General features: G+C 42.6%; 1 protein-coding gene across 1 annotated transcript; it reads left to right on the top strand.

Moving 5' to 3' along the window:
- Window positions 1–231: 231 nt before the first annotated feature.
- On the top strand, window positions 232–20790 carry LOC139398349 (palmitoleoyl-protein carboxylesterase notum1a). Its single transcript, XM_071144399.1, has 10 exons — window positions 232–883; window positions 11150–11298; window positions 17306–17366; window positions 17456–17514; window positions 17884–17986; window positions 18255–18446; window positions 19102–19199; window positions 19352–19499; window positions 19948–19995; window positions 20359–20790. Exons 1-10 carry the CDS (start codon window positions 558–560, stop codon window positions 20663–20665), a joined length of 1491 nt encoding a protein of 496 aa, XP_071000500.1. The 5' UTR covers window positions 232–557; the 3' UTR covers window positions 20666–20790.
- The last annotated feature ends 1078 nt before the right edge of the window (window positions 20791–21868 follow it).

Genomic DNA, 21868 nt, shown 5'->3' with positions numbered 1-21868 from the left:
AAACATCGCGGATCAAAAGAGCCAAAGCACGGACATGTTTTCCCCCTCAATAAATTAAAAGGGGGGAAGTCTGCTACGCTTGATCATGCCCAGCCCAGAGTCCTGCCCTCCTCTCTGATTGGATGACGGGTGAGAGAAGGGGGGAAAGTTTGAATAAAATTCCAGAGCATGTGATGAGTATTGTCATTTAACTCAAACCCTAAACTTGGTTCAATAGCAGTGACAGTGCGGTAGTGGTTTGAGAACAGAACAGTTTTACGGCTTCGATTAAGATCATCTAGGAAACTATTGCTTATATTTTAGACATTGTTCACATCGACCCATAGAAGCAACTTAATTGTTTTTAATAAATGCATTTAAAAAGTATTTTCCTTGATCATCTGATACAAAACAGTTAGCCTAGGTCGGAGGATAGCAGTGCAACTGTTCGAACCGTGCGTAATTCTCTGCTTCTTTTTCCAATCCAATCTCCAAACAGCAAGAATTCTTCCGAAGGAAAACCTTAAACTCGGAAACCATCAAAGGAAGACCTAAACTGCAGGTGGCTCGCGGAAAAGATGACGGCAATGAGATTGATTTCCTGGCTTTTGCTGCTGGTGTTTATGCAGTCCGGAGTTTTTGCCGCAAGAAGATTCCGAGGTGGTCGCAACCCGCAACCACGACGGACACCGCCTTCTCCCACATACCGGGACCGGGGTGACACCACGGAGAGTTTCCCTTTGGATTTCACCGCCGTCGAAGAGAACATGGACAACTTCATGACGCAGGTGAAGAACCTGGCGCAGTCCCTCTACCCGTGTTCGGCGCAGAAGCTCGACTATGATATGAAGCTGCACTTTTTGGAAAATACTTCAGTCACGTGCAACGATGGAACTCCAGCAGGGTATTGTATTCTCTTCTCATCTGATGCGTGACTTTTTTTCTTTCGTACAGTCGAGGTTTCCAGAAATCTAGCATGTTGAAAGCACAGTCCAAACATGATTGCCCATTGGATTTTGCTTATCCTTAAGTTTAAATATATATTTTTTTGTGATTGACATATCTACTTTAGATTATAGGATCAGAAAAAGGAACATGAAAACGTGTGTTATACAGATGTCCAATACAGCTGCTGTGCGTAATGGCAGCTTTTCAGCGAATATTTGCGGCCTTGCCTGGCACGTGCATAATGCGCATAGTGCTTGATTCCTGCGGGCATCTTAATCTCATGATGCAGAAGTGATCAAGATTGATATATTTTCCACATTTGGGATCCCTCTACAAGCAATGCAAATCGAATTGGTCCATTATTTTTACGTGTGCGCGACGCACCAAAATGTGTATAGAGGTTTTTTTATGTACATTGTATTTTTTAAATGAAGATAATATTGGAAAACATACCTATTCATATAAATTCAATCCCAATTTTAATGGAAAATATTATATTGATCTTTATATTGTTTTTATGTTCATCCAAACCAATGTCAAAATTACATATACATTTTTCCATGAAGGAATATAGGCTAATATTTATAAACTGTTATTCACCAATAATATGGTTGTGAGATTGACACCTATTATCTGCATAGATAAACCCAGCCATTGTGTTGCTCATTAGCCTCAGTATGGTAACATTTCTAAAATATAATTCTAAAATATATATTCTCTCTCTCTCTCTGTCTCCCTCTCTGTCTCTGTCTGCTTCTCGCTCTGTCTCTGTCTCTCTGTCTCTCTCTCTCTCTCTCTCTCTCTCTCTCTCTCTCTCTCTCTCATGTTTGTTTTCCATTAATGAGGGATAAGCAGGGGAACTAAAAGCATTTGGATATTTAACCGTGTCTGTTATTACAACAAAGACAACCAGAGGGCATAGACGTGGTTAAACCAAATGCTGAACTCAATGGCACAGTGCATGCAGAGACACTACTCAACAGGTTGCATTGGGTTAGAGCCTCCTTAGCAAAGGTAACTGCTTTTATGTTAGATTGTGTGGCTTGTGTAGTTTAATATACTATACACATGTACGAAGGCAAATATATATTTTTGCCAGACAGATCCAGATCCAGTAATATGGTATAGTATACATCTAGTCATAGATTAATATGGTATAGTATACATCTTGGTTGGTTAATATGGTATAGTGTAGTATACATCAAGTAATTGAAAGGCTAATACATACAGTATCTATTGAATACTATATATCTGTTTGTTTTTACTGTCAATGTGCCATACCCTAATTTCGAATCCCCGTATTCTTGATGTTCCATACCCTACATTCTAATCCCTGTACTCTCGATGTTCCATACCCTACATTCTAAATCCTGTACTCTCAATGTTCCATACCCTACATTCTAATCCCCGTACTCTCAATGTTCCATACCCTACATTCTAATCTCTGTACTCTCGATGTTTCATACCCTACATTCTAATCCCCGTACTCTCAATGTTCCATACCCTACATTCTAATCCCTGTACTCTCAATGTTCCATACCCTACATTCTAATCCCCGTGCTCTCGATGTTCCATACCCTACATTCTAATCCCCGTGCTCTCGATGTTCCATACCCTACATTCTAATCCCTGTACTCTCGATGTTCCATACCCTACATTCTAATCCCCGTACTCTCAATGTTCCATACCCTACATTCTAATCCCTGTACTCTCGATGTTCCATACCCTACATTCTAATCCCTGTACTCTCGATGTTCCATACCCTACATTCTAATCCCCGTACTCTCAATGTTCCATACCCTACATTCTAATCCCTGTACTCTCGATGTTTCATACCCTACATTCTAATCCCTGTACTCTCAATGTTCCATACCTTACATTCTAATCCCTGTGCTCTCGATGTTCCATACCCTACATTCTAATCCCTGTACTCTCGATGTTCCATACCCTACATTCTAATCCCCGTGCTCTCGATGTTCCATACCCTACTTTGTAATCCCCGTACTCGCGATGTTCCATACCCTACATTCTAATCCCTGTACTCTCGATGTTCCATACCCTACATTCTAATCCCTGTATGTTTGATGTTCCATACCCTACATTCTATTCCCCATACTCTCGATGTTCCATACCCTACATTCTAATCCCTGTACTCTCAATGTTCCATACCCTACATTCTAATCCCTGTACTCTCGATGTTCCATACCCTACATTCTAATCCCTGTACTCTCAATGTTCCATACCCTACATTCTAATCCCTGTGCTCTCGATGTTCCATACCCTACATTCTAATCCCTGTACTCTCAATGTTCCATACCCTACATTCTAATCCCTGTACTCTCGATGTTCCATACCCTACATTCTAATCACTGTGCTCTCGATGTTCCATACCCTACATTCTAATCCCGTACTCTCGATGTTCCATACCCTACATTCTAATCCCTGTACTCTCGATGTTCCATACCCTACATTCTAATCCCTGTACTCTCGATGTTTCATACCCTACATTCTAATCCCCGTACTCTCAATGTTCCATACCCTACATTCTAATCCCTGTGCTCTCGATGTTCCATACCCTACATTCTAATCCCTGTACTCTCGATGTTCCATACCCTACATTCTAATCCCCGTGCTCTCGATGTTCCATACCCTACTTTGTAATCCCCGTACTCGCGATGTTCCATACCCTACATTCTAATCCCTGTACTCTCGATGTTCCATACCCTACATTCTAATCCCCGTATGTTTGATGTTCCATACCCTACATTCTATTCCCCATACTCTCGATGTTCCATACCCTACTTTCTAATCCCTATCACCTATATTTGTTTTATAACGAGCATGCCTGTAGATGCACAATTGGGAGGTGAATGCTATTCTAACCCACTGCAATGATGAGGGATCCATGTAATAAGGTCAGAGTGTAATACACTGCTATGGAGCACTAGCATGATGCAAGTCTGCATGTCTAGTACAGTATGTCTCGTAATATCAGATTGTTGTGCTTATACCCAACAGACAAAACACATGAAATGTGTTATGACTTAGACATATCGCTGGGCAGTAGGCTACAGTACAGTGTTTTACACGGGTCTTTAATGTCAGTGTGTGACTGGATGGAGGATGTAGATGTCTCTCACTGGATTTAGCATCCTGTATAAATCCATCGAAATAATTCAACCTGAGTGTCTCATATCCTCCATCCCAAATGGCATCCTATTCCATATATGTCCCCTATTCCCTATGGCCCCTCGTCAACAGTAGTGCACCACATAGGGAATAGGGTTCCATTTGGGACAGGCACATAGAGAGGGGCCCATCCAGCCCGTAAAGCTCTTAGCTCTTTAGGATCGCAGTGTGAGTGAGGACACAGAGGCTTTTAGATCTGGCCAGCAGGCCAGAGGTTGGCAGATGTCGTCTCTGTAATAGTCACCTTTGTGTCTATAAATAACCGGATTCTAACACTAATTCCTCCCAGCCAGTTCCTGTCCATCATTGGTTCCCTCTGTCCCTCCCTGGTTCACCCTGTCCCTCCCTGGTTCACCCTGTCCCTCCCTGGTTCACCCTGTCCCTCCCTGGTTCATCCTGTCCCTCCCTAGTTCACTCTGTCCCTCCCTGGTTCACCCTGTCCCTCCCTGGTTCACCCTGTCCCTCCCTGGTTCACTCTGTCCCTCCGTGGTTCACTCTGTCCCTCCCTGGTTCCCTCTATCCCTCCGTGGTTTACCCTGTCCCTCCCTGGTTCCCTCTATCCCTCCCTTGTTCCCTCTGCCCCTCCCTGGTTCCCTCTGTCCATCCCTGGTTCACTCTGCCCCTCGTTTGTTCACTCTTCCCCTCACTGGTTCTGTCCTGGTAGATGTTAGTTAGTGGTGTGTCTGTCCTGGTAAATGTTAGTTAGTAGTGTTTCTGTTCTGGTAGATGTTAGTTAGTGGTGTGTCTGTACTGGTAGATGGTAGTTAGTGGTGTGTCTGTCCTGGTAAATGTTAGTTAGTAGTGTTTCTGTTCTGGTAGATGTTAGTTAGTGGTGTGTCTGTCCTGGTAGATGTTAGTTAGTGGTGTTTCTGCCCTGGTAGATGTTAGTTAGTAAGTGGTGTTTCTTTCCTGGTAGATGTTAGTTAGTGGTGTTTTTTTCCTGGTAGATGTTAGTTAGTGGTGTGTCTGTCCTGGTAGATGTTAGTTAGTGGTGTGTCTGTCCTGGTAGATGTTAGTTAGTAGTGTTTCTGTTCTGGTAGATGTTAGTTAGTGGTGTGTCTGTCCTGGTAGATGTTAGTTAGTGGTGTGTCTGTCCTGGTAGATGTTAGTTAGTGGTGTTTCTGCCCTGGTAGATGTTAGTTAGTTAGTGGTGTGTCTCTCCTGGTAGATGTTATTTAGTGGTGTTTCTGCACTGGTAGATGACAGTTAGTGGTGTGTCTGTCCTGGTAGATGTTAGTTAGTGGTGTGTCTGTCCTGGTAGATGTTAGTTAGTGGTGTGTCTGTCCTGGTAGATGTTAGTTAGTGGTGTTTCTTTCCTGGTAGATGTTAGTTAGTGGTGTGTCTGTCCTGGTAGATGTTAGTTAGTGGTGTGTCTGTCCTGGTAGATGGTAGTTAGTGGCGTGTCTGTCCTGGTAGATGTTAGTTAGTGGTGTGTCTGTCCTGGTAGATGTTAGTTAGTGGTGTGTCTGCCCTGGTAGATGTTAGTTAGTGGTGTGTCTGTCCTGGTAGATGTTAGTTAGTGGTGTGTCTGTCCTGGTAGATGTTAGTTAGTGGTGTTTCTGCCCTGGTAGATGTTAGTTAGTGGTGTGTCTGTCCTGGTAGATGGTAGTTAGTGGCGTGTCTGTCCTGGTAGATGTTAGTTAGTGGTGTGTCTGCCCTGGTAGATGTTAGTTAGTGGTGTGTCTGCCCTGGTAGATGTTAGTTAGTGGTGTGTCTGTCCTGGTAGATGTTAGTTAGTGGTGTGTCTGTCCTGGTAGATGTTAGTTAGTGGTGTGTCTGTCCTGGTAGATGTTAGTTAGTGGTGTGTCTGTCCTGGTAGATGTTAGTTAGTGGTGTGTCTGCCCTGGTAGATGTTAGTTAGTGGTGTTTCTGCCCTGGTAGATGTTAGTTAGTGGTGTGTCTGCCCTGGTAGATGTTACAGTGTAATGTACTACTAGTAACCTCCATAGATGTTGCAGTGATAGTGTGGTCTGCCCCGTACTACTGGTACCATCCATAGATGTTGCAGTGATAGTGTGGTCTGCCACGTACTACTGGTACCATCCATAGATGTTGCAGTGATAGTGTGGTCTGCCCCGTACTACTGGTACCATCCATAGATGTTGCAGTGATAGTGTGGTCTGCTCCATGCTACTGGTACCATCCATAGATGTTGCAGTGATAGTGTGGTCTGCTCCATGCTACTGGTACCATCCATAGATGTTGCAGTGATAGTGTGGTCTGCTCCATGCTACTGGTACCATCCATAGATGTTGCAGTGATAGTGTGGTCTGGTACTGGTACCATCCATAGATGTTGCAGTGATAGTGTGGTCTGCTCCATGCTACTGGTAACCTCCATAGATGTTGCAGTGATAGTGTGGTCTGCTCCATGCTACTGGTACCATCCATAGATGTTGCAGTGATAGTGTGGTCTGCCCCGTGCTACTGGTACCTCCATAGATGTTGCAGTGATAGTGTGGTCTGCTCCATGCTACTGGTACCATCCATAGATGTTGCAGTGATAGTGTGGTCTGCTCCATGCTACTGGTACCATCCATAGATGTTGCAGTGATAGTGTGGTCTGCCCCGTACTACTGGTACCCTCCATAGATGTTGCAGTGATAGTGTGGTCTGCTCCATGCTACTGGTCACCTCCATAGATGTTGCAGTGATAGTGTGGTCTGCCCCGTACTACTGGTCACCTCCATAGATGTTGCAGTGATAGTGTGGTCTGCCCCGTACTACTGGTACCCTCCATAGATGTTGCAGTGATAGTGTGGTCTGCCCCGTACTACTGGTACCCTCCATAGATGTTGCAGTGATAGTGTGGTCTGCTCCGTACTACTGGTCACCTCCATAGATGTTGCAGTGATAGTGTGGTCTGCTCCATGCTACTGGTCACCTCCATAGATGTTGCAGTGCTAGTACTGGTGATGTTGCAGTGATAGTGTGGTCTGCCATACTGGTCTCCATAGATGTTGCAGTGGTGTGGTCTGCTCCATGCTACTGGTCTCCATAGATGTTGCAGTGATAGTGTGGTCTGCTCCATGCTACTGGTACCATCCATAGATGTTGCAGTGATAGTGTGGTCTGCTCCATGCTACTGGTACCATCCATAGATGTTGCAGTGATAGTGTGGTCTGCTCCGTACTACTGGTCACCTCCATAGATGTTGCAGTGATAGTGTGGTCTGCTCCGTACTACTGGTCACCTCCATAGATGTTGCAGTGCTAGTGTGGTCTGCTCCATGCTACTGGTACCATCCATAGATGTTGCAGTGATAGTGTGGTCTGCCCCGTACTACTGGTCACCTCCATAGATGTTGCATTGATAATATGGTCTGCTCCATGCTACTGGTACCATCCATAGATGTTGCAGTGCTAGTGTGGTCTGCTCCATGCTACTGGTACCCTCCATAGATGTTGCAGTGCTAGTGTGGTCTGCCCCGTACTACTGGTCACCTCCATAGATGTTGCAGTGATAGTGTGGTCTGCCCCGTACTACTGGTCACCTCCATAGATGTTGCAGTGCTAGTGTGGTCTGCTCCATGCTACTGGTCACCTCCATAGATGTTGCAGTGCTAGTGTGGTCTGCCCTGTACTACTGGTCACCTCCATAGATGTTGCAGTGCTAGTGTGGTCTGCTCCATGCTACTGGTAACCTCCATAGATGTTGCAGTGCTAGTGTGGTCTGCTCCATGCTACTGGTACCCTCCATAGATGTTGCAGTGCTAGTGTGGTCTGCCCCGTACTACTGGTCACCTCCATAGATGTTGCAGTGATAGTGTGGTCTGCTCCGTACTACTGGTCACCTCCATAGATGTTGCAGTGATAGTGTGGTCTGCTCCATGCTACTGGTACCATCCATAGATATTGCAGTGATAGTGTGGTCTGCTCCATGCTACTGGTCACCTCCATAGATGTTGCAGTGATAGTGTGGTCTGCTCCATGCTACTGGTACCCTCCAAATGTAGCGTAACATTGGGTATTCTAAGCTTAATCTTAGTTTATTATGTCATGAGTTGAACATGTCATGAAAGATTATCCCTGAGGACGAGAGTGTGAGTCAGTGTCTTGGCAAACACCACACCACTCAGCCTGCTCAACACCACACCACTCAGCCTGCTCAACACCACACCACTCAGCCTGCTCAACACCACACCACTCAGCCTGCTCAACACCACACCACTCAGCCTGCTCTGGCAGTCCTCCCTGTGATTTTATTTGTTATTTTTATGTGATTTAACTAGGGAAAGCAGTTAAGAAGAAATTCTTATTTACAATGACGGCCTACCCCAGCCAAACCCTAACCCGGACGATGCTGGGCCAATTGTGTGCCGCCCTATGGGACTCCCAATCACGGCCAGTTGTGATACAGCCTGGAATCAAACCAGGGTCTGTAGTGACACCTCCAGCCCTGAGATGCAGTGCCTTAGACCGCCGTGCCACTCAGGAGTCCCAATGATGAGATATGCTTTGCAGCCACCAGAGTTTCCGGTCCGAGAAGCCGTCTGTCTCAGCTGCAGCCGCATCGTCGTCGGTAAAGAGTAGCGTTCAGATACCTCCGTTCCCTCTAGCTGCCTGACAAAGCTCCCTTAGAAGCTAGGCTTTAGCTCAGCAGGCTAACACGTCTGTTGCTGAAATAACAGTCTCCAAACATCACAGAAGCAAATAGGGAATAGAATAGAATCATGCCTGCTTGTATGGCCGACTGGGTTTGAATCCAGGCCTCCTGGGTGCTACAAGTCTGTGTTAGCCCTCTGAGCTAAAGCCTAGCCATCACAGAAACATTGTGAGAATCATGCCTGCTTCTAATGGTCTTTTGCAGTGTCTGCTAGTCTGATCCTGTGAAATGGTAGAAATGTTGTTGGGTGACAGAAAGTTAAAGGGATACTTTGGGATTTTGGCAATGAGGCCCTTTATCTACTTCCCCAGAGTCAGATGAAATATTGTTGATGTCTCTGTTTCCAGTATGAAGGAAGTTAAGAGGTAGATTTGCACACCACGGCTAACTAACGTTAGCACTATGACTGGAAGTCCATGGGTATCTGTTAGCATGCTGTTGCATTGTATTAAAAGGCCTTGACAGAACTGTAGACTTATACAATTGCAGTGAATTGATGATTCTGCACTTCACTGTTGTGAGACTATGGGGATTAATTATAGCATTGCCCTCTTGTGGTCAGAGGATGAACAGATCTCCTGAAGTGAATGACTCATGCATCCAGATTGAAAAACTCTTCAGAGTGAATATTTCCTACACTACTGAGCTAAGTTCAGCCAAACCAAGCAGTAACTAACTGCCCACCGTAGTTGCTGGACCTGTGTTGAAAAGGACGACCTGAAACGAAAACATCGGACCCAGTTTCGATCAGGTTCAGATCCATAGAATTGAATAGGAAAACATTTACATTTAACAGCCATATTTACATTTCAGCAACATTTACATTTAACAGCCATATTTACGTTTCAGCAACATTTACATTTAACAGCCATATTTACGTTTCAGCAACATTTACATTTAACAGCCATATTTACATTAAACAGCCATATTTACGTTTCAGCATCACTTAAATTTAACAGCCATATTTACATTTCAGCAACATTTACATTTAACAGCCATATTTACATTTAACAGCCATATTTACGTTTCAGCATCACTTAAATTTAACAGCCATATTTACATTTAACAGCCATATTTACGTTTCAGCATCACTTAAATTTAACAGCCATATTTACATTTCAGCAACATTTACATTTAACAGCCATATTTACATTTCAGCCACATTTACATTTCAGCCACATTTACATTTCAGCCACATTCACACTTCAGTCATTTAGCAGACGCTCTTATGCAGAGCGACTTACAGTAAGTTCATTCATCTTAAGATGGTGAGACAACCTCCTATCACAGTAATAATAAGGACAAGCTCTCCTCAATAAAGCAGCTATCAGCAGAATCGGTGCTGGTGAGAAGAGACAGTGTGAGTGTCAGTACCAAGAAAGACAAGGGTGTTAGTTGTTTTAATTGTTTTGGTTCAGACATTGATCTCTGTGTTTGATCTCTGTTCAGATGGTGGTTCAGGTCGTGCTGTATAATCCACTGTAGAATAGGCTCGGACTTCCTGTGACGCATCAAAGGAAGCTTTCCTCTGGGTGGATGTAGTGAATATGGGTCCTGGGCAACAGAGATGTGTCTGTCTGTGTGTGTGTGTGTTTGTGTTTGCACAGACCTCACCATGGTTTTCATCCCTGGCTGCTGCAGGCTGCAGGCAGCACGTCATCTCCTCTCTGTTTTTCATTTCTGCATGGCCGGCACTGAGGGTAGTGGAGATTTTATCCAGCCTGAGATGGAGGGCCTATGTATGAGACCACTGTTAAAGAACGGTGACTTCAGCAGAGTAGTAACAGGGAATATGATGGTACTGCACTTCCTTATCACTGTTTCCAGCCACGGGCCGCTAGGGCACTGGTAACACCTAGAGTGCTTCCAAAATGTCATCTAATTTCCTATATAGTGGACCACAGGGCTCTGACAGGCCTAAAGTAGTGTATTAATAAGGGAATAGGGTTCCATTTGGGAAGCACCCTAGTCTTCTCTTTCTCAATACTGAGGGTGGAGGAACCTGGATGAGCTCCTATCACATGGTAGGATTGTGTGTGTGTGTGTGTGTGTGTGTGTGTGTGTGTGTGTGTGTGTGTGTGTGTGTGTGTGTGTGTGTGTGTGTGTGTGTGTGTGTGTGTGTGTGTGTGTGTGTGTGTGTGTGTGTGTGTGTGTCCACATCAAACATTGTTTAGGTGAGTTCAACTCTGGGGGAAGTAGTTTTAGCTTATTTTTGTTAACAGAGATAAAGGTCTTCAAAATAACAAAATGCTTTGTATTCTTTGTTTACATAATATGTACATGAGGTCAGGTTTTATTCAGTTTGGCACAGTCACTGATGCCAGGAGACGGTGAGGGCAACTTGAGTGTTTCGTGTGAGGATACATGACTCTTGTCCATGGTTTGTTTGTTTGTGTTTATAAAATATTATGTTTTTCTTTCCGTTCTAGGTACTACATGAAAGAGTCCAGAGGGAGCAGACGGTGGTTGATATTCTTGGAGGGCGGCTGGTACTGCTTCAACAAAGAGAACTGTGACAGCCGATACGACACCATGAGGAGACTGATGAGCTCGTCCAAGTGGCCTCAAACCAAAACAGGTCAGAATCTCTGCCTACATTACCCGCCTGTGTCTGTCTGGCTGTTACCGTTCACCAACCCCCCACCACTACTACTCTAAGGCACAAATTAAGCCTTGTCCTGAACTGTCCTGAACTGAACTTTATGTTATTACGTATCGTTAATGTCGTCTATGTTATTACGTATCGTTAATGTCGTCTTTATGTTATTACGTATCGTTAATGTCGTCTTTATGTTATTACGTATCGTTAATGTCGTCTTTATGTTATTAGGTATCGTTAATGTCATCTTTATGTTATTACGTATCGTTAACCTGTTGCGTCTACCAAACCCGGATCCGGGATTCTATTTACAGACCTAAGCTCATTACCATAACGCAACGTTAACTATTCATGAAAATCGCAAATGAAATGAAATAAATATGCCATCTCTCAAGCTTAGCCTTTTGTAAACAACACTGTCATCTCAGATTTTCAAAATATGCTTCTCAACCATAGGAAAACAATCATTTGTGTAAAAGTGGCTAGCTTGCGTAGCATTTAGCGTTAGCATTAGCGTTAGCATCCAGCACGCAAGATTTCAACAAAAACATAAAAGCCTTCAAATAAAATCATTTACCTTTGAAGAACTTCGGATGTTTCAATGAGGAGACTCTCAGTTAGATAGCAGATGCTCAGTTTTTCCAAAAAAGATTCTTTGTGAATTCGAAATAGCTCCATTTTCTACATCACATTTGGCTACCAAAAAAAAAACGAAAATTCAGTCCTCAAAACGCAAACTTTTTTCCAAATTAACTCCATAATATCGACTGAAAACATGGCAAACGTTGTTTAGAATCAATCCTCAAGGTGTTTTTCACATATCTCTTCAATGATATATCGTTCGTGGAAGCATGGTTTCTCCCCTCAATCAAATGGAAAAGTACAAGCAGCTGGCGTTTGCGCACCGAATTCCACGCAGGACACCAGGCGGACACTTGGAAAATGTAGTCTCTTATGGTCAATCTTCCAATGATATGCCTACAAATACGTCACAATGCTGCTAACACCTTGGGGGAACGACAGAAAGTGTAGGCTCATTCCTTGCGCAATCACAGCCATATAAGGAGACAATGGAAAACAGAGCTTCAGAGATTCTGCTCATTTCCTGGTTGACGCATCATCTTGGTTTCGCCTGTAGAATGAGTTCTGGGGCACTTACAGACAATATCTTTGCAGATTCTGAAACTTCAGAGTGTTTTCTTTCAAAAACTGTCAAGAATATGCATAGTCGAGCATCTTTTCGTGACAAAATATCGCGCTTAAAACGGGAACGTTTTTTATCCAAAAATGAAATAGCGCCCCTAGAGATCAAAGAGGTTAATGTCGTCTTTATGTTATTACGTATCGTTAATGTCGTCTTTATGTTATTACGTATCGTTAATGTCGTCTTTATGTTATTAGGTATCGTTAATGTCGTCTTTATGTTATTACGTATCGTTAATGTCGTCTTTATGTTATTACGTATCGTTAATGTCGTCTTTATGTTATTACGTATCGTTAATGTCATCTTTATGTTATTACGTATCGTTAATGTCATCTTTATGTTATTACGTATCGTTAATGTCATCTTTATGTTATTACGTATCGTTAATGTCATCTTTATGTTATTACGTATCGTTAATGTCATCTTTATGTTATTACGTATCGTTAATGTCATCTTTATGTTATTACGTATCGTTAATGTCATCTTTATGTTATTACGTATCGTTAATGTCATCTTTATGTTATTACGTATCGTTAATGTCATCTTTATGTTATTACGTATCGTTAATGTCGTCTTTATGTTATTACGTATCGTTAATGTCATCTTTATGTTATTACGTATCGTTAATGTCGTCTTTATGTTATGACGTTTCGTTACTGTCATTTTTATGTTATTACGTATCGTTAATGTCGTCTTTATGTTATTACGTATCGTTAATGTCATCTTTATGTTATTACGTATCGTTAATGTCATCTTTATGTTATTACGTATCGTTAATGTCATCTCTATGTTATTACGTATCGTTAATGTCGTCTTTATGTTATTACGTATCGTTAATGTCGTCTTTATGTTACTACGTATCGTTAATGTCATCTTTATGTTATTACGTATCGTTAATGTCATCTTTATGTTATTACGTATCGTTAATGTCGTCTTTATGTTATTACGTATCGTTAATGTCATCTTTATGTTATTACGTATCGTTAATGTCATCTTTATGTTATTACGTATCGTTAATGTCGTCTTTATGTTATTACGTATCGTTAATGTCGTCTTTATGTTATTACGTATCGTTAATGTCGTCTTTGTGTTATTACGTATCGTTAATGTCATCTTTATGTTATTACGTATCGTTAATGTCGTCTTTATGTTATTACGTATCGTTAATGTCGTCTTTATGTTATTACGTATCGTTAATGTCGTCTATGTTATTACGTATCGTTAATGTCATCTTTATGTTATTACGTATCATTAATGTCGTCTTTATGTTATTACGTATCGTTAATGTCGTCTTTATGTTATTGCGTATCGTTAATGTCGTCTTTATGTTATTACGTATCGTGAATGTCGTCTTTATGTTATTACGTATCGTTAATGTCGTCGTTATGTTATTACGTATCGTTAATGTCGTCTTTATCTTTATATTATTACGTATTGTTAATGTCATCTTTATGTTATTACGTATCGTTAATGTCGTCTTTGTGTTATTACGTATCGTGAATGTCGTCTTTGTGTTATTACGTATCGTTAATGTCATGTTTATGTTATTACGTTTCGTTAATGTCGTCTTTATGTTATTACATATCGTTAATGTCGTCTTTATGTTATTACGTATCGTTAATGTCGTCTTTATGTTATTACGTATCGTTAATGTCGTCTTTATGTTAATACGTATCGTTAATGTCGTCTTTATGTTATTACGTATCGTTAATGTCGTCTTTATGTTATTGCGTATCGTTAATGTCGTCTTTATGTTATTGCGTATCGTTAATGTCGTATTTATGTTATTACGTATCGTTAATGTCGTCTTTATGTTATTACGTGTCGTTAATGTCGTCTTTATGTTATTACGTATCGTTAATGTCATCTTTGTGTTATTACGTATCGTTAATGTCGTCTTTATGTTATTACGATTTAATCAGTCCTCAACTGTTGGCTCAGTCATTTGGCAGGGCGGCAGGGTAGCCTAGTGGTTAGAGCGTTGGACTAGTAACCGAAAGGTTGCAAGATTGAATCCCGAGCTGACAAGGTAAAAATCTGCCATTCTGTCCCTGAACAAGATAGTTAACCTACTGTTTCTAGGCCGTTGTTGAAAATAACATTTTGTTCTTAACTGATATGTCAGTGGAGTTAAGTTAGCTTTATAAACATTTCAGTCAGTGGAGTTAAGTTAGCTGTGAGTTAGCCTGCCATGGCGCAGGTTATTTCTGAAGGATTGGGTGCCATAAAAATGTACCTGGCTAAAAGGTGAGCCACATTTGTACGACCAGTTAAACCAAGTTTAACTCAGAGTTGACCAAAGGTACCTTCTCTAACTCCTCAAACTTGCTTCGTAGTATACCCCTCTGGACTAAGAGGCATTATCTATAGAGATTCTCCTTTGAAAATGATTTTTAGTCTGTTACAGAAAATATCAGACACTTATCTAAAGCAACCTACTGTATGGTAAGTGCACACACTCTTTTGTTGCTAGTGCCATGCTCCGACCAACTGAGCCCCACCACATGTTATAGACCGAAAATGGCTATGGGCTGTAGTGCTGTCTGTTCTGGCTCTGCACCCACACAATGAACAACGTACAGACCAGGGCCGTAACCACACAATGAACAACGTACAGACCAGGGCCGTAACCACACACTGAACAACGTACAGACCAGGGCCGTAACCACACAATGAACAACGTACAGACCAGGGCCGTAACCACACAATGAACACAGTACAGACCAGGGCCGTAACCACACAATGAACAACGTACAGACCAGGGCCGTAACCACACAATGAACAACGTACAGACCAGGGCCGTAACCACACAATGAACAACGTACAGACCAGGGCCGTAACCTCACAATGCACAACGTACAGACCAGGGCCGTAAACACACAATGAACAACGTACAGACCAGGGCCGTAACCACACAATGAACAACGTACAGACCAGGGCCGTAACCACACAATGAACAACGTACAGACCAGGGCCGTAACCACACAATGAACAACGTACAGACCAGGGCCTTATCCACACGATGAACAAACTGACAAACTGTTGGATGTCAGTTATAAAATTCACAGGAATATATTTATCTGTGGTAATAACCAGTGTTATTGAGACAGACATCTATGGTAGTAATGACCAGTGTTATTGAGACAGGCATCTATGGTAGTAATGACCAGTGTTATTGAGACAGTCATCTATGTAGTAATGACCAGTGTTATTGAGACAGTCATCTATGTAGTAATGACCAGTGTTATTGAGACAGTCATCTATGTAGTAATGACCAGTGTTATTGAGACAGGCATCTATGTAGTAATGACCAGTGTTATTGAGACAGGCATCTATGTAGTAATGACCAGTGTTATTGAGACAGTCATCTATGTAGTAATGACCAGTGTTATTGAGACAGTCATCTATGTAGTAATGACCAGTGTTATTGAGACAGTCATCTATATAGTAATGACCAGTGTTATTGAGACAGGCATCTATGTAGTAATGACCAGTGTTATTGAGACAGTCATCTATGTAGTAATGATCAGTGTTATTGAGTCAGTCATCTATGTAGTAATGACCAGTGTTATTGAGACAGTCATCTATGTAGTATTGACCAGTGTTATTGAGACAGTCATCTATGTAGTAATGACCAGTGTTATTGAGACAGTCATCTATGTAGGAATGACCAGTGTTATTGAGACAGTCATCTATGTAGTAATGACCAGTGTTATTGAGACAGACATCTATGTAGTAATGACCAGTGTTATTGAGACAGTCATCTATGTAGTAATGACCAGTGTTATTGAGACAGTCATCTATGTAGTATTGACCAGTGTTATTGAGACAGTCATCTATGTAGGAATGACCAGTGTTATTGAGACAGTCATCTATGTAGTAATGACCAGTGTTATTGAGACAGTCATCTATGTAGGAATGACCAGTGTTATTGAGACAGTCATCTATGTAGGAATGACCAGTGTTATTGAGACAGACATCTATGTAGGAATGACCAGTGTTATTGAGACAGGCATCTATGTAGTAATGACCAGTGTTATTGAGACAGTCATCTATGTAGTATTGACCAGTGTTATTGAGACAGTCATCTATGTAGTAATGACCAGTGTTATTGAGACAGTCATCTATGTAGTAATGACCAGTGTTATTGAGACAGTCATCTATGTAGTAATGACCAGTGTTATTGAGACAGTCATCTATGTAGTATTGACCAGTGTTATTGAGACAGACATCTATGTAGTAATGACCAGTGTTATTGAGACAGTCATCTATGTAGTAATGACCAGTGTTATTGAGACAGTCATCTATGTAGTATTGACCAGTGTTATTGAGACAGTCATCTATGTAGGAATGACCAGTGTTATTGTGACAGTCATCTATGTAGTAATGACCAGTGTTATTGAGACAGTCATCTATGTAGGAATGACCAGTGTTATTGAGACAGTCATCTATGTAGTAATGACCAGTGTTATTGAGACAGTCATCTATGTAGGAATGACCAGTGTTATTGAGACAGTCATCTATGTAGGAATGACCAGTGTTATTGAGACAGTCATCTATGTAGTAATGACCAGTGTTATTGAGGCAGTCATCTATGTAGTAATGATCAGTGTTTTTGAGACTGTCTGCCTGATACTGTGAGAGGGGAAGTGCCTCTCTCTCTCAATGTGCTGTCAGGGCCATCATTCATGCAGTGATTATGAGGAAGATGGTGATGTTTCTGGGAGTTGCATGATGGTTAATGTAATCTGTTCTCTATTGCCGTGTCGTTCCTCTCTGTAGGCACAGGGATCCTGTCTCCACTCCCAGAGGAAAACCCTCACTGGTGGAACGCCAACATGGTGTAAGTTCCAGGATTTGGTGTGTCTGTGTCCAGTTGATCTTTATAAAGGTGTAAGAAGACCTGACACTGATGTTGTGTTTCCTCTCCAGGTTCATCCCCTACTGCTCTAGTGATGTGTGGAGTGGTGCCTCAGCCAAGACGGACCACAGTAAGACATCACTATTTGCCATACTAATGTGCGTTTGCATTTTCTAATGGAGGTCAATAAACCAAACACCCAATCAATAAATCAACCAATCAGCCAATACATCAATCAAACAATCAACCAACAAATCAATCAACCAAAGCAACCAATAAAACAAGCAACCGATCAGCCAACCAACCAAGAAATTAATAAATCATTCAATCAATCAATTAACTTAAAACATATTTTCCTAGAGGGAAATTGGTTATTTCATTGAGTCATCCATGATAGACATAGGATAGGTAGGTATGTTGTGTGCATTGTGTTGGTCACTCTGCACTCAATGTATTGTGTTGGTGACTGACTGTCTGTCTGCGTGCCGTCTGTGTGCAGGTGGCTACGCCTTCATGGGGTCTCTGATCATTCAGGAGGTGGTGAAGGATCTGCTGACCAAGGGCCTTGACAACGCCAAGGTTCTACTACTGGCTGGCAGCAGGTGGGTGGGGCCACATGTTGGTGTGGGTGTGTCTGTGTGTTAACGTAATGTAAATATGTTTAATGAACTGGAACTATGTGTCACTAGAGATTAGAGTAAGTGAGAGTGTGTGTCTGTTTGTACCTGTGTGTGTTTGTATCGATTCCTGTGTGTGTGTGTGTGTGTATGTGTGTGTCCATGCCTGTGTGTGTGTGTGTATCTATGCCTGTGTGGGTGTGTGTATCCATGCCTGTGTGTGTTATCTGTGTGTCTCTTCTCTACCCCACAGTGCGGGGGGGACGGGGGTCCTGCTGAACGTGGACCCTGTGGCTGAGCTGCTGGAGGGGCTGGGGCACCCTGGGATCCAGGTGAGAGGTCTGGCTGACTCGGGCTGGTTCCTGGACAACAAGCAGTACCGATCTACTGACTGTCACGACACCATCAGCTGTGCCCCCACGGAGGCCATCAAGAGAGGCATCAAGTAAGAGAGCACTCCACCACTATAGCTGCAGTCTCTGGGACCATATTCACAATCTCAAATCTCAGATTAGGGGTGCTGATATATGATCAGTTTTCCGACTTTTAGATCATATTCAATAAGATCATATGGATAGGGAGGACTGATCCTAGATCAGCACTCCTATTCTGAACTGCTTTCTGAGTGGTTAGGACCAGAGTGTTTCTCATGGCCCAGTGGCCTGACCAGGATAAGCTATAGGCCCTAGTTCTACTGTACTGTGTCGCTTCATTGTTAAATGGATTGAACATATTGAACCCCCTCGCCTAAGGCTGCATTTATAGACAGCTCAATAATTGGCAAAAGATCTGATCTGATTGGGATGTTTGTGTAAACACAGCCTTAGAGATCTGATCTGATTGGGATGCTTGTGTAAACGCAGCCTTAGAGATCTGATTGGGATGCTTGTGTAAACGCAGCCTTAGAGATCTGATCTGATCAGGATATTTGTGTAAACACAGCCTTAGAGATCTGATGTGATTGGGATGCTTGTGTAAATACAGCCTTAGAGATTTGATCTGATCGGGCTTCTTGTGTAGACGCAGGCTTAGTAGCCTATTCTTCAGGTCCTATATGAACTGACACTGTACGATGTTGACCTCTGACCTCTTCTCACCAGGTACTGGGGCAGCGTTGTGCCAGAGAGGTGTAGACAGGTCCACCTGGGGGAGGAGTGGAACTGTTTCTTTGGCTACAGAGTGTTCCCCTCCATAAAGAGTGAGTGCTAGCAAAGGTTAATGAATTCATTTGTGAATTTGCACTGATATCTGTGTATATCTCTGTGTGTCAGTGTGCTCATTATGGACAGCCTGTGTATGTGTTTGTGTGTGTGTTCACTTGTGCATACATTACAACCTCCCTCCACACAGGCCCAGTGTTTGTGGTCCAGTGGTTGTTCGACGAGGCCCAGCTGACCGTGGACAACATCCATCTGACTGGTCAGCCCGTCCAGGAGGGGCAGTGGCGGTACATCCAGAACCTAGGCATCGAGCTGAGGAACACGCTCAAAGACGTCCCGTAAGCACCTGCAAACTTACAGTAACTCTTACAGCAAATTTAGAGTAACTCTTACAGCAAACTTACAGTTACTCGCAAACTTACAGTAACTCTTACAGCAAACTTACAGTAACTCTTACAGCAAACTTACAGTTACTCGCAAACTTACAGTAACTCTTACAGCAAACTTACAGTAACTTTTACAGCAAACTTACAGTTACTCGCAAACTTACAGTAACTCATACAGCAAACTTACAGTAACTCATACAGCAAACTTACAGTAACTCATACAACAAACTTACAGTTACTCTTACAACAAACTTACAGTAACTCTTACAACAAACTTACAGTTACTCTTACAACAAACGTACAGTAACTCTTACAGCAAAAGATTGACAGACAGACAGTGTGTCAAGGTTATGCTGCCAACTGTGTTCAACAAGTCTCATTTATTTGCATACATTTTCAGGGCCATGTTTGCTCCAGCTTGCCTCTCACATGAAGTCATCACAAGGAAGTAAGTATAAATCTCTCTGTCTTTCATCTTCCACCTGGGTCATGTTCAGTTGGGCACATCGTATATAAAGGTTTTACAACAGAAAACTGAAAATTGTTATTGGACACATTCATCACTTGGTTTTTAAACTTTCTTCAAACCTGGGTTGCGTTCAGTAGGGCACACCATATACAAAAAACATTTTGGAACAAAAAATGGAAATCTGTGTTGTTATTGGACAAATATAAATAGTACCTCCACCTTTCACTGCTTTTTCCCTACTGAACACCATTCTAATTAGAGAGGGATAATTCTGTGTCAGCTAGCTGTTTATTGTGACTCGCCGTGATCTAACAGTGCCCTCTTGTGGCTGGTCTGTTACAGTTACTGGATCGACGTTCAGGTCAAAGGCACCTCCCTTCCCCGAGCCCTGCACTGCTGGGACCGCAGTCTCCAAGACAACAGCCGGAACAACAAGGCCCCGCCCAAGGGCTGCCCCGTCCATTTGATTGACAGCTGCCCCTGGCCACACTGCAACCCCACCTGCCCCACCATCCGGGACCAGTTCACGGGCCAGGAGATGAACGTGATCCAGTTCCTCATGCACATGGGCTTTGACGTGCAGAAGATGGCCCAGCAGCAGGGCATGGACCCCAGCAAGCTACTGGGGATGCTGAGCAGTGGGAGCTAAAGAGACAGGAGTAAAGTCTTAGTACAGTAGACTAAACCAGGGGGCTATGGGGCCAAATCCTAACTTTGAGATCCCAGATTTTTTTTTTTTTTTTTTAAATACTTGTTTTAATCTCCCGTTGACATCAATGTTTGATTTAAAGGGATAGTTCACTTTTGGGGGGGGTGGGGGGGTTTTAGCTTATTTTTAACTTGAAGTATTCTTTTAAGCAAAATATTTGAGTTTTGTGTGGATCTCAAGGTAGGATTCGACACCAAGTCTGGTCCCCACATCTGATACCTCCAGCTCTGCTCCTCATGTTCCCTGTCCCCATCCCATTCACCTCAGCCCTAACCTCAGTCACACCTAAGGGCTACAGTCTGACCCCTAACCCCTCAACCCCAACCCACCCGACAGAGCCTCTCACAACCCAGTACTGTTAGGAGTACTTGGGCAAACACTCCACATAGACAAGGCACACCTCTCTGCTACTCTCCTTAAATGATCTTTTGGTTGGAAAAGAAAAAGAATAATCACGAATGTAATCCAGTTTTAAGGATGCTCATTGTTTAGTTGCTATTTGCTCTGTTTTTTTTTGTTTTTTTTTACCTTAACTTTTATCCTGTGTCGGTTGTTTTTAATTGTGTCATTGTTAAAAAAAGGCAGCAATGACTTAAGGAAGTTTTTTTAAAGGAGTCTATGTAAAGTATATGAAGTAAACACAATGTTTAAGTCTGTCTAACTGTGGGTCTCTTCTAGCATAGTATTTTCTCCTCAAGTCAAGAACAGGCGCATACACACATTAAACGTGTGGAAAGCACTGGACAAGTAGTCCTTCTCTAAGGAGGCAGTGACTGCTTCCCAAATGCCACCCTATTCCCTATTTAGTGCACTACTTTTAACCAGGCACTAGGGTGCCACCAGGCACTAGTGCCACCAGGCAATAGGGTGCCACCAGGCACTAGGGTGCCACCAGGCACTAGGGTGCCACCAGGCACTAGGGTGCCATTTGGGATGCAACAATAACATGGAAACAACTGTGGATTATTCAGTGAGGTGAAACGTTCAGAATGTTACAGATAGAAATGGAACGAATAGATCAGACACGATTCCCAATAGGAACTTGCCAGATATCACATCTACACAACACATATCTATCTGAACGTTCTGTAACCCTTGCACCCTCCTGAACAGGGTCAGTATTTGCCCCCGTCTCATCTCCAA

This window comes from Oncorhynchus clarkii, unplaced genomic scaffold (assembly GCF_045791955.1).
Source record: "Oncorhynchus clarkii lewisi isolate Uvic-CL-2024 unplaced genomic scaffold, UVic_Ocla_1.0 unplaced_contig_3005_pilon_pilon, whole genome shotgun sequence".
NCBI classification, from domain to species: Eukaryota; Metazoa; Chordata; class Actinopteri; order Salmoniformes; family Salmonidae; genus Oncorhynchus; species Oncorhynchus clarkii.
This window is presented reverse-complemented; position numbering and strand designations above follow the sequence as displayed.

What these genes read in the sequence shown, in the direction of transcription:
- LOC139398349 (XM_071144399.1), top strand. Translation starts at nt 558, where the DNA reads ATGACGGCAATGAGATTGATTTCCTGGCTTTTGCTGCTGGTGTTTATG. An exon ending in TGGTGGAACGCCAACATGGT is followed by an intron (nt 17,367 to 17,455) that starts GTAAGTTCCAGG and finishes TTTCCTCTCCAG; the next exon opens with GTTCATCCCCTACTGCTCTA. An exon ending in AGTGTTCCCCTCCATAAAGA is followed by an intron (nt 19,200 to 19,351) that starts GTGAGTGCTAGC and finishes CCCTCCACACAG; the next exon opens with GCCCAGTGTTTGTGGTCCAG.